Genomic DNA, 12,535 nt, shown 5'->3' with positions numbered 1-12,535 from the left:
TCTTCAGTTGTTTTTCCCCTTAGACTTGCTTCCCATGGAATCATACCTACCAACTCTCTGTGTTTGCTAAAGTCTGCCTTCTTGAAATCCATTGTCTTTATTTTGCTGTTCTCCTGCCTACCATTCCTTAGAATCATGAACTCTACCATTTCATGATCACTTTCATCCAAGTTGCCTTCCACTTTCAAATTCTCAACCAGTTCCTCCCTATTTGTCAAAATCAAATCTAGAACAGCCTCTCCCCTAGTAGCTTTCTCCATCTTCTGAAATAAAAAATGTTTCACCACCAAAGGCCTGTCATCTTTGTTGCCCAATGAGGTGGTGTCCTCAGCATCAGCATGTTTATTTTGAGGCATTCCAAGAGCTGTTTAAGAGAATTGCTGAGACTCTGGAATTAGAGACATGGGTCATATCAGAGAAATCTCATAAGTAGTTTGACATCCTGACAACTCTCGGTCCAATCAGAATCACCCTCCCTATAAATGAGGGGCTGCTTGACCCAGCTAAGGGCCTGTGATAGATGCTGGCCATGATAACACCAAGTGCAGAATGGGTAGAGAGCAGTACCAGGTCCCTCAGTCTGGGTTCAAGTACTTCTATGCCCACCACAACATAGGCCTGTTAGTCATTTCAGTGGTACAGGAGAAATCTAAATCAAACAAGAGTACCTCTAAGGAGAAGGACACAAAAAGGGTCAACCTACTTGGGAGAAAATCTTTTTCCTCTGTCTCATTACAACTCACTGTGTCAAATTGCCAGGCCTTCCTGGACAAATGGAACTTTTTTGCCTGGTATAGAGTGATGTCCTTTCTCTGAAAACTCCCCACATGACAAAGGGGGCAGAGTGACTCAGGAGAACAATCAAGGAAGGCCAGTTGGAGGCCAGGATGGGTACACAGATGGGAATGGGCACTTCCAACACTGAGGCCAGATCTATGGCATGGCAGTGACTATACATTGAGTATCCTGGCTCCAATCATCAGGCATCCCCAGGGAGGTGCATGTAATGATCAAGGATCTGCCCTTTGAGGGCAGTGAATTATTTAGTAAGTGAGCTGACAGCACTGTCTAAAAGACTGAAAGGCCACCTCGCACTCCTTGGGGATTTACACACCAGCCCTATAGTTCAAGCCATGCTGTCCTCAATCCCAGTCATGATAACAGGTGCCGTGTTAGCACTCCATGCAACATAAGTACTATGGCAAGAAGATGATAGACAAGAGGGGTCTCCAGGCTTCTTCCTCCTCAGTGATGCATCCTACTCCTATGGCACAGCAAGACATTTGACAGGACTCTTGGGAGCCACATCAAATCCAGGCCAGAAAGCACCATGTTTGGAAGCTGCCTTACCCCATTCCAGCAAGTATGGTCTGCCACTGCATTGGACAGATGTGTGTTGGAGATCATCACCCATTGCTATCTCATTCAGTTCCACTCTTTAACCCTGCTGTTTACCTACCACCCTTCAGGGACCCTTCTCACAAGAGCCTGTTACAAGCAGAAGTGGCCTCACTGGGGAGCCGTAGAGAAGATGCCACCACAATTCAGGGGGAAAGGTTTCTACTCCCTGTATTTTCTGATTCTAAAGATGAAAGGGGGTGGGGGGGTCTTCATCCTGTCCTAGACCTAAGAAGATTAATCAGATACATACATTATCTCAGGTTCAGGATGATAACTCTTGCATCCGTCGTTCCATCTCTTCAAGCTTGGGACTGGTTCATGGCTCTGAACTTGCAGGATGTGTGTGCTTGCAGGAAGATTCTAAGCTTCACAGTGGGACCCAACCATTACTAACCCAGGGGACTGCCTTTTGGACTCCCCCTGGCAAGAGCGTTTGCAAAATGCCTGGCTGTGGTGGCAGCACACTTAAGGAGGAAGGGAATTCACATCTACTTATGTCTGAATGGTTGGCTGATCGGGGCAAATCTCAGAGGAGACCACAAAGATCCTGCACTATGCCTTCTAACTGTTCTCCAGGCTGGGACTCCTTGTGCACTATGAGAAGGCACTCAGATACTCCTGTTGTGATTATTGGACCTACAAAGTTACCCTAAGCTCAACTATAAAAAGTATGTAAAAGTTCATAAGATGTTACAATAAATGTGAAAAATAGGTCAAGCTGTTTACGATGACGAATGTGCAAGAAAACCAGACAGAAATTGTATTAGTCCAAACAATGTGGCCTACTAAAATAAGTCAAGGACTGTGTTGAGATCATACTTGGTAAACAAAAAAAATTTACCTATGTCAACTTTGGCCTTACAGAAATGGATTTAATTGGTGGACAAAATAATGAGGACAAAAACTGCCCTACTTTTACTCCTTTTTTGGGTCCTTAAAAAGACTGAAAAAAACAATCTTCTTCCCCCAGCTCATCTGCTGACTTACCAGCAGTTGGTAACTCAACTCATCTTGACAAGTCTAAAGAACTTTCTTCCTGAGAGAAAGGTTGGCTGGGCTTTCTCTTGTTTAAGGAACTTTGTTTTCACTTGCGAGTGCTGGAAGTTATCCCACTATCATGACATCCAGTTCTCATAGAATCATAGAATCATAGAATATCAGGGTTGGAAGGGACCCCTGAAGGTCATCTAGTCCAACCCCCTGCTCGAAGCAGGACCAATTCCCAGTTAAATCATCCCAGCCAGGGCTTTGTCAAGCCTGACCTTAAAAACCTCTAAGGAAGGAGATTCTACCACCTCCCTAGGTAACGCATTCCAGTGTTTCACCACCCTCTTAGTGAAAAAGTTTTTCCTAATATCCAATCTAAACCTCCCCCACTGCAACTTGAGACCATTACTCCTCGTTCTGTCATCTGCTACCATTGAGAACAGTCTAGAGCCATCCTCTTTGGAACCCCCTTTCAGGTAGTTGAAAGCAGCTATCAAATCCCCCCTCATTCTTCTCTTCTGCAGGCTAAATAATCCCAGCTCCCTCAGCCTCTCCTCATAAGTCATGTGTTCTAGACCCCTAATCATTTTTGTTGCCCTTCGCTGGACTCTCTCCAATTTATCCACATCCTTCTTGTAGTGTGGGGCCCAAAACTGGATACAGTACTCCAGATGAGGCCTCACCAATGTCGAATAGAGGGGAACGATCACGTCCCTCGATCTGCTCTCTATGCCCCTACTTATACATCCCAAAATGCCATTGGCCTTCTTGGCAACAAGGGCACACTGCTGACTCATATCCAGCTTCTCATCCACTGTCACCCCTAGGTTCTTTTCCGCAGAACTGCTGCCTAGCCATTCGGTCCCTAGTCTGTAGCGGTGCATTGGATTCTTCCATCCTAAGTGCAGGACCCTGCACTTATCCTTATTGAACCTCATCAGATTTCTTTTGGCCCAATCCTCCAATTTGTCTAGGTCCTTCTGTATCCTATCCCTCCCCTCCAGCGTATCTACCACTCCTCCCAGTTTAGTATCATCCGCAAATTTGCTGAGAGTGCAATCCACACCATCCTCCAGATCATTTATTTATCATCCTCAGCCCAGCAGTGGGGATATCTAATTGCCAGCACGACAAAGGCATGTAAGATCCTGTATAGTAATCTCTTTCCTTCTTGTGTGATTTTCTGCCTTCTGTTTCTTTCCTCTATCCTGACTCACTCTCTTGACTTTTCAAATCTTGAAGTCAAATATACTGCACTCATCCAAACCTGCCTTGTCTAAAGAGAAAGGATCCAACCAGATGATGGCCCTCACCAAATTGTAACTAATCAAGGTCCAAGAAGCAAGTGTCTTGGTAGACTTGCCAGCCAAAGCATCCACCTGTAACTAACTAGCGGTCCCGTGTTCCATAAACATCAGCAAAAGCCATGTTTCACCCATCTTTTCTCTCCTGTCTGTGAATGCCCTGTACTTCAGGACTGAGAATAAAATTAACTGTTTCCTTTCCATCAATTAAAAGTTGTTCTTAAACTAAGAGACTCTGATACCTTAACTCCAAAAGGAAAGAGACTTTAATAATATCTGAAGTTTGTTTTGCATAATCACTCAATCACAGTGTCAGTATAAATACTTGTTTTCATTTCTTGTGGGTTTGTATGGGTGTATTTAATCAATAAACTTTCAATATAAATAGATGCTTTTAGGTGTTTGCTAAGTAACCGAGTAAAACCAAGCTCTCCGTTTAATCATAGGCGTGAATCCCCTATCTATCACTGTTTCATGGTAGACAGTGAAAGAGTTTATAAACGCCTTTAACTTTTTAGGCCTTTGAAATTTATATCCATAGAGCACTCCCTCCTTTCACTTCATTATGCATATGGCAAGTTAATCCCATGTGATGTTCATTCTCTTATCCTCTACGCAGGGAGAGAAGTGTGTGCAGTGGCATTTCTTATTTTGGTAGGATTTTTGTTTTTGTTTCATATATATGTTGCTCTGTATTTACGTTAGAAAAGGGCAAGGTCAAAGAAATGCACCTTGCACTTGGAGCAGAGGGTGGTGAGGTTTGTGATGGTTCTTAGTTCCTGTGGGAATTCACTGGACTGACCCTGGAAAAAGTTCTGTCTCCTGAGCTTTATTCTTATTGTAGAGTATTCCACTGTGCCAGAGAACAGTAGTTGTTGACCACTGTCTTCATCCTGGAGTCGAAGATCTGAAATCCATAAAGCAGCAACATAGAGCAATCCATTGACTTTTGTCAAGCATTATGCCCTTGATATAGCAGCTGGGCCTGATGCCAAGTTCCAGCGAGCAATACTCCAATCATTATTTGACTGACGCAGCTGGCAGTCCTCATTCCCAGCATCCAGAGGGGATATTGCTTACTAGTCACAGTGGGATCCACACTGACACAATGTGGAAGAAGAAAGAATGGTTACATATGCTACAGTAACTGTGATTCTTTGAGATATTGTAATCTGTGTGGGTCCTACTACCTGCTCTCCATCCCTGCTCTTCAATGTCCTCAGCAACATGAGCTTTGAATTGTGAAGGAAATGAGAGAAGGTCATGGCTGACCCACCCTTTATGCCCTTCTATGGGAGCACACGGAGGCACATGCATAGCCCCGACAGACACTGCTATTCAAAAGAATCCAATCTCACACACAAGGCCCACCTGCACCTTACAGTCAGATCCACATTGACTACAACATTTTGAAGAACCACAGTTACTGTAGGATACCTGGCCATTCTCTCCATGTTGTAACATTGTTTTTTTTATGGGAGAAGTTCAGCTAGTAACATAGAAGCTCTGGAAAGCCTCCTGCAGCAGAAGACTTGTTGTGCTCCTCTCCTGCTGGGTGAGCAGCTGTGTTGTGTGATCATGTGGAAAAACTAGACTCTGATCCCAGCAAGGAGAGTGAGCTGGTGCAATAGCAGGGCTATGGCTGATAAGTCTGCTGTTGTGCAAATCCAGTGGGAAAAAATCCTTTGTTGGGGTAGGGCTGCAGGGGGCTGCATGGATCCCAGTCTCTATTCCAGCCCATCTGGGTTGTTGAGTGAATTCTATTCCTCCCCAGCCCTATGTAGCTCCATCACACAAAGGTCATTTACTTGGGCTTTTTGCTGAATTTCACCCGGTTTGCAGCTCTCCGAGTGTTTAATGTGGAGCATTAGGGAAGATTGTACCCATTTGTTGGTCACACAAATGAAAGATAGTGCATTAAGAAAGTGCCTTTGTGCAGCTGAGCACAAACTGTTAATGGAGATTCAGCCTATTAACATATAATTAGACCCCCGTTCCACTTCCATCACATGGGTTCAACTTGCCATTAAACTTGGTGAAGTGAAAGGAAGGAGAAAGTTTTAAAGAGAGAGGAGACAAAAGGAGATGGTATAAGAACAATGATTTGGCTGCCCCTCCCATATATCAACCACTCGAGGGGAAATTAGCTGCACCCCACAGTTGAATCCAGTAACAGGCATGTTGTTGCTGTATTTCCAGTGCAGGGAGGCATTCTGCCACAGGGAGGTGATGGGCTAGAATCTTGTCTCATTTACACCAGAAACTCCACTGATCTCAAAAGAATTACTCCTGCTTTATATCGGTGTAACTGAGACCAGAATCTGGCCTCATGACCTACACTTTTAAATCTGTTGTTAAACAGATGTTTACAACAAAAGTATTTAATGTTATTTTGATAAAAAGACAGCTAAAAGTCCAATCGGAATATGAAAAACTATTAGTCGTTTAGCACCTTGCAGGCTGTTTTTTCAAAATGCAGTCATTGGTCATCTAAATAGCTGTGCTATTTTCTGAATGACTAATGGATGTTATTTTATACCTCTCAAAAAATGGAGCAGTACATGTCCTCGTTACATTTTTACCATTGATTAAATTGTTGTAATCAATTTAGTGCTGATGACACTAAAAACATTGTAATGTAACCTTTCAGAATCACTTTATTGAACAAAATGTCAAACTATCTTTTTCAGTCTTCCCAAGTAGATTCATTTTCTCAGTCTCAACTGCCAGCTCAAGAGAGCAATCATCTGGGATCCAGCAAAGTCTTCCATCAGGTATGTGAATCTTCCATCAATGTTAAAGAATGTTCTGCTGCTTGTTTTCCAGGAGAGCACCTCAAATATAATAAACCTAAGTAGATGGTTTCCCAAAATGGAGGGTGAGACAAATAGTCCTTTTCTTCCCCACCTTCCCTCCCCCTGCAGCTTTGGAATTTTGTGTCTAGCACCTGAGTGCAGTCTGTGATCCCACTAGTCATTCAGTAGTACTTTGAGCTATGTCTGCTGCACACTGGGGGACAAACACCCCCCCCATATGTTCATGGGAAACTCTGTGAGTTTCAACTCTAAAAATTTCCATTCCCTTCCATAGTATTTCCTGTGAAAGGGATAACTTATTCATCTAAAAAAGAAAAGGAGTACTTGTGGCACCTTAGAGACTAACAAATTTATTTGAGCATAAGGTTTCGTGAGCTACAGCTCACTTCATCAGATGCATTCAGTGGAAAATACAATGGGGATGTCATAAATATAAAGGGAAGGGTAAATCCCTTTAAAATCCCTCCTGGCCAGAGGAAAACTCCTCTCACCTGTAAAGGGTTAAGAAGCTAAAGGTAACCTCCCTGGCACCTGACCAAAATGACCAATGAGGAGACAAGATACTTTCAAAAGCTGGGAGGAGGGAGAGAAACAAAGGGTCTCTGTCTGTCTATATGCAGCTTCTGCTGGGGATAGACCAGGAATGGAGTCTTAGAACTTTTAGTAAGTAATCTAGCTAGGTATGCGTTAGATTATGATTTCTTTAAATGGCTGAGAAAAGAATTGTGCTGAATAGAATAACCATTTCTTTCTGTGTATCTTTTTTGTAACTTAAGGTTTTGCCCAGAGGGGTTCTCTATGTTCTGAATCTAATTACCCTGTAAGGTATCTACCATCCTGATTTTACAGAGGTGATTTTTTACTTCTATTTACTTCTATTTCTATTAAAAGTCTTCTTGTAAGAAAACTGAATGCTTTTTCATTGTTCTCAGATCCAAGGGTTTGGGTCTGTGGTCACCTATGCAAATTGGTGAGGCTTTTTATCCAACATTTCCCAGGAAAGGGGGGGTGCAAGTGTTGAGAGGATTGTTCTTAAGATCGAAGGGTCTGGGTCTGTAGTCACCTAGGCAAATTGGTGAGGCTTTTTACCAAACCTTGTCCAGGAAGTGGGGTGCAAGGTTTTGGGAAGTATTTTGGGGGGAAAGACGTTTCCAAACAGCTCTTCCCCAGTAACCAGTATTTGTTTGGTGGTGGTAGCGGCTAATCCAAGGACAATGGGTGGAATATTTTGTACCTTGGGGAAGTTTTGACCTAAGCTGGTAAAGATAAGCTTAGGAGGTTTTTCATGCAGGTCCCCACATCTGTACCCTAGCATTGAGAGTGGGGAAGGAACCTTGACAGGGGAGATTTATATACATAGAGAACATGAAACAATGGGTGTTACCATACACACTGTAACGAGAGTGTTCAGGTAAGGTGAGCTATTACCAGCAGGAGAGCAGGGGGGGAAAAGCCTTTTGTAGTGATAATCAAGGTGGGCCATTTCCAGCAGTTGACAAGAACATCTGAGGAACAGTGTGTGTGTGGGGGGAATAAACATGGGGAAATACCCAAGATCCATAAACCTGGAAATCCTGGGCACCCCATCATCTCAGACATTGGCACCCTGACAGCAGGATTGTCTGGCTATGTAGACTCCCTCCTCAGGCCCTACGCTACCAGCACTCCCAGCTACCTTCGAGACACCACTGACTTCCTAAGGAAACTACAATCCATCGGTGATCTTCCTGAAAACACCATCCTGGCCACTATGGATGTAGAAGCCCTCTACACCAACATTTCACACAAAGATGGACTACAAGCCGTCAGGAACAGTATCCCCGATAATGTCACGGCAAACCTGGTGGCTAAACTTTGTGTCTTTGTCCTCACCCATAACTATTTCACATTTGGGGACAATGTATACGTTCAAATCAGCGGCACTGCTATGGGTACCCGCATGGCCGCACACTATGCCAACATTTTTATGGCTGACTTAGAACAACGCTTCCTCAGCTCTCGTCCCCTAATGTCCCTACTCTACTTGCGCTACACTGATGACATCTTCATCATCTGGACCTGTGGAAAAGAAGCCCTTGAGGAATTCCACCATGATTTCAACAATTTCCATCCCACCATCAACCTCAGCCTGGACCAGTCCACACAAGAGATCCACTTCCTGGACACTACGGTGCTAATAAAGTGATGGTCACATAAACACCACCCTATACCAGAAACCTACTGACCGCTATATCTACCTACATGCCTCCAGCTTTCACCCAGAGCACACCACACGATCCATTGTCTACAGCCAAGCTCTGCGATACAACTGCATTTGCTCCAACCCCTCAGACAGAGACAAACACCTACAAGATCTCTATCAAGCATACTTACAACTACAGTACCCACCTGCTGAAGTGAAGAAACAGATTGACAGAGCCAGAAGAGTACCTGGAAATTACCTACTACAGGACAGGCCCAACAAAGAAAATAACAGAACGCCACTAGCCATCACCTTCAGCCCTCAACTAAAACCTCTCCAAAGCATCATCAAGGATCTACAACCTATCCTGAAGGACGGCCCATCACTCTCACAGATCTTGGGAGACAGGCCAGTCCTTGCTTACAGACAGCCCCCCAACCTGAAGCAAATACTCACCAGCAACCACACAGCAGAACCACTAACCCAGGAACCTATCCTTGCAACGAAGCCCGTTGCCAACTGTGTCCACATATCTATTCAGGGGACACCATCATAGGGCCTAATCACATCAGCCACACTATCAGAGGCTCGTTCACCTGCACATCTACCAATGTGATATATGCCATCATGTGCCAGCATGCCCCTCTGCCATATATATTGGTCAAACTGGACAGTCTCTACATAAAAGAATAAATGGACACAAATCAGACATCAAGAATTATAACATTCAAAAACCAGTCTGAGAACACTTCAATCTTTTTGGTCACTTGATTTACAGACCTAAAAGTTGCACTTCTTCAACAAAAAGACTTCAAAAACAGACTCCAACGAGAGACTGCTGAATTGGAATTAATTTGCAAACTGGATACAATTAACTTAGGCTTGAATAAAGACTGGGAGTGGATGGGTCATTACACAAAGTAAAACTATTTCCCCATGTTTATTTCCCCCGCTCTCCTCCCTCTCCCCCCCCCCCGCCCACTGTTCCTCAGATGTTGTTGTCAACTGCTGGAAATGTCCCACCTTGATTATCACTACAAAAGGTTTCTTCCCCCCCCCCCGGCTCTCCTGCTGGTAATAGCTCACCTTACCTGATCACTCTTGTTACAGTGTGTATGGTAACACCCATTGTTTCATGTTCTCTATGTATATAAATCTCCTCCCTGTATTTTCCACTGAATGCATCCGATGACGTGAGCTGTAGCTCATGAAAGCTTATGCTCAAATTTATTAGTCGCTTAAGGTGCCCCAAGTACTCCTTTTCTTTTTGTGGATACAGACTAACACGGCTGCTACTCTGAAACTTATTCATCTCAGGTGCTTGGTTTGTTTTTTTAATAAAATACAGGAAAACCCCTTGTCATTATAAGTGCCTTAGGAACCAGACTCCCTCCTTCTTCAGAGCTTTTACATTCTACAGGAGTATAAAACTTTCAGCACCGAATCTATGGTCTTGATCCTGCTATTGATAGCACACAGGCAATCTCTTTCAGGATTGGAACCTATTTTTGCACTCAAATCTGTCTACAAGAGGAAGGTTTCTACACGGAATACTTTCTTTGCAGCTATTAGATGGGATGCAAACAATTTGGATACCAAATATGGTAGTTCCCATCAGTCACAAAAGTTTTTACCACACACATCAATAACTGAGTTTAAAGCATTTGTGATGCAGCAGTGTTTTGCAAATAACAAAAAGACCTAGACCTAGACCTAGACGCACAAAAGGCATTAGGTACCTAAATCCCTTTTTAGGCACCTAAATCCCAGTGTGATACACAACTCTCATGGAACTCTGTAGGCACCTAAACACACTTGGTGCCTATAGTTTGGCCCCTGGGCATTTGCACTGTTGCCTCCTTCTAGATTTCAAGACACCTATCCCCCGCCTAAACGTCAAAGCAGTTCACAAACCAGGGGAAGATAGGCATTCGGCTACTTAAGTCACGTATGGGGTCCAATCGTGTAGGCATTCTCAGAGACTGCCTACTGGATCGGGCCCCTCAGGTGAATTCACACAAAACTGGGGAGGAGGGAACCTCAACCTCCCTCATAGCTTTTAGCTCAGTGATTTAGATACTCACCTGGGATGTGGGAGATCCAGGTTCAAGTTCTCCCTCCACTGGAAGGGGGAGAAGGGATTTGAACAGGGATCTGCCACATCTTAGGGTGCTCTAACCACTGGGATAGTCTGATGTAGAGCACCCTCAATCTCTCCTGTTGAAGGTAGTGCACTCTGGATCCTCCCGCCTCCCAGATGAGTGCTCTAACCACTAGGCTATAGAGCCATTCTCATGCCTCTCATGCCCTAGTATTTGTTTTCTCTTTCGCGTGTGCACACATCTTGCGGGGAAGAGGGAGGGAGGATGGAGAGCGAGCGAGCACAAGCATGAGAATGACTCTATAGCCTGGTGGTTAGAGCCAGTGGTGAGCTGGAGTCAGTTCGCACCGGTTTTCTGGAACCAGTTGTTAAATTTAGAAGCCCTTTTAGAACCAGTTGTTCCGCAAGGGACATCTGGTTCTAAAAGGGCTTCTAAATTTAACCGGCCAAAAGTGGCGCCTTAGGCGCCAACTCCATGGGTGCTTCAGTCCTGGAGCACCCAAGGGGAAAATTTGATGGGTGCAGAGCACCCACTGGCAGCTCCCTGCCCCACCCCCAGCCCCAGCTCACCTCCGCTCTACCTCCGCCTCCTCCCCTGAACGCACCGCCCCGCTCTGCTTCACCGCCCCCCCAGCTGTTCACGCGGGAAGCCGGGGTGGGCAGAGAAGGAGGCCGCGGCTTCCTGCTCAGGCCCAGGGAGGCAGAGCGGAGCTAAGCTCAGGTGGGGGGAGGGGGGCGCGAGGAGGGCCGCCCGCACCGCAGCAGGTAACCTGGGGGGGGCACGCAGGGGAACCGCTCCCCGCCTCAGCTCACCTCCGCCACCCTCGGCCTGAGTGGGAAGCCACGGCCTGCTTCTCAGCCCTCCCAGGCTTCCCGCCGAACAGCTGATTTGTGGGAAGCCGGGTGGGGGGGGGGTGCGGAGAAGCAGAGCAGGGCGGTGGGTTCAGGGGAGGAGGCAGAGTGGAGATGAGCTGGGGCTGGGCGCAGGGAGCTGCCGGTGGGTGCTCTGCACCCACCAAATTTTCCCCATGGGTGCTCCAGCCCAGAGCACCCAGGGAGTCGGCACCAAAGGCACCACTTTTGATGTGATCAGTGGGGGAGCGGCCACTCCCCCAGTTCTCCCCCAGCTACGCTCCCCCACCCCTAGGAGCCAGAGGGACCTGCCGGATGCTTCCTGGGAGCTGCCCCTGGTAAGCACAGCCGGGACTTCCCACCTCGCCGCCCCCGGCAGGTGCCTCTGTCTTTTAGGGGTGGGGTGGGCACCCACTACGGTGACCCACGAGACCCTCCTGCCCGGTTCTGGGGGCAGTCAGGGGACAGGGGAGGGGGTGGATGGGGCAGGGGTCCTGGGGGGGTGGGCGTCAAGGAACTCGGGGGGGTTGGATGGGGCAGGAGTCCCAGGGGATGGGGGTGGGCAACGACCCCCTCGTGGGGTGAGGAGGGAACCCACTGTTAAGATTTTGGCAGCTCATCACTGGTTAGAGCCAGGATTTTTTTCCTACACTTAACTCAGAAATTGCTGACTGAATTTTGCTCAGGTTTTCCAGAAAAATATAACATTTCGGCTGAAAAGGTATAGCAAAATGTCAACTCAGAAGGTGAAATTTAAAAAAAAAGTTACGAGAAACTAAAATTAGGTAGTTCTAAGAAAACTCATGCCATGAATTTATAGTGGAAGCAAGTGCTGCTGTTTTAACATATCTGTTCATCTATTAATAATTGTGTTCTTGTACATTTTTTTATA

General features: G+C 45.8%; 1 protein-coding gene across 1 annotated transcript in view; it reads left to right on the top strand.

Moving 5' to 3' along the window:
• DYRK4 (dual specificity tyrosine phosphorylation regulated kinase 4) overlaps nucleotides 1-12,535 on the top strand; it is a 72,068-nt gene that overhangs the window by 33,273 nt on the left and 26,260 nt on the right. Inside the window, exon 5 of the mRNA XM_078849150.1 lies at nucleotides 6,383-6,466. Within this exon, the coding sequence (XP_078705276.1) occupies nucleotides 6,383-6,466 (84 nt within the window). The remainder of the gene's footprint in view (nucleotides 1-6,382; nucleotides 6,467-12,535) is intronic.

Source organism: Lepidochelys kempii, chromosome 1 (genome assembly GCF_965140285.1).
Source record: "Lepidochelys kempii isolate rLepKem1 chromosome 1, rLepKem1.hap1, whole genome shotgun sequence".
NCBI lineage: Eukaryota > Metazoa > Chordata > Testudines > Cheloniidae > Lepidochelys > Lepidochelys kempii.
The sequence above is the reverse complement of the archived record's forward strand: the minus strand, read 5'-3'. Positions and strand labels throughout refer to the sequence as shown.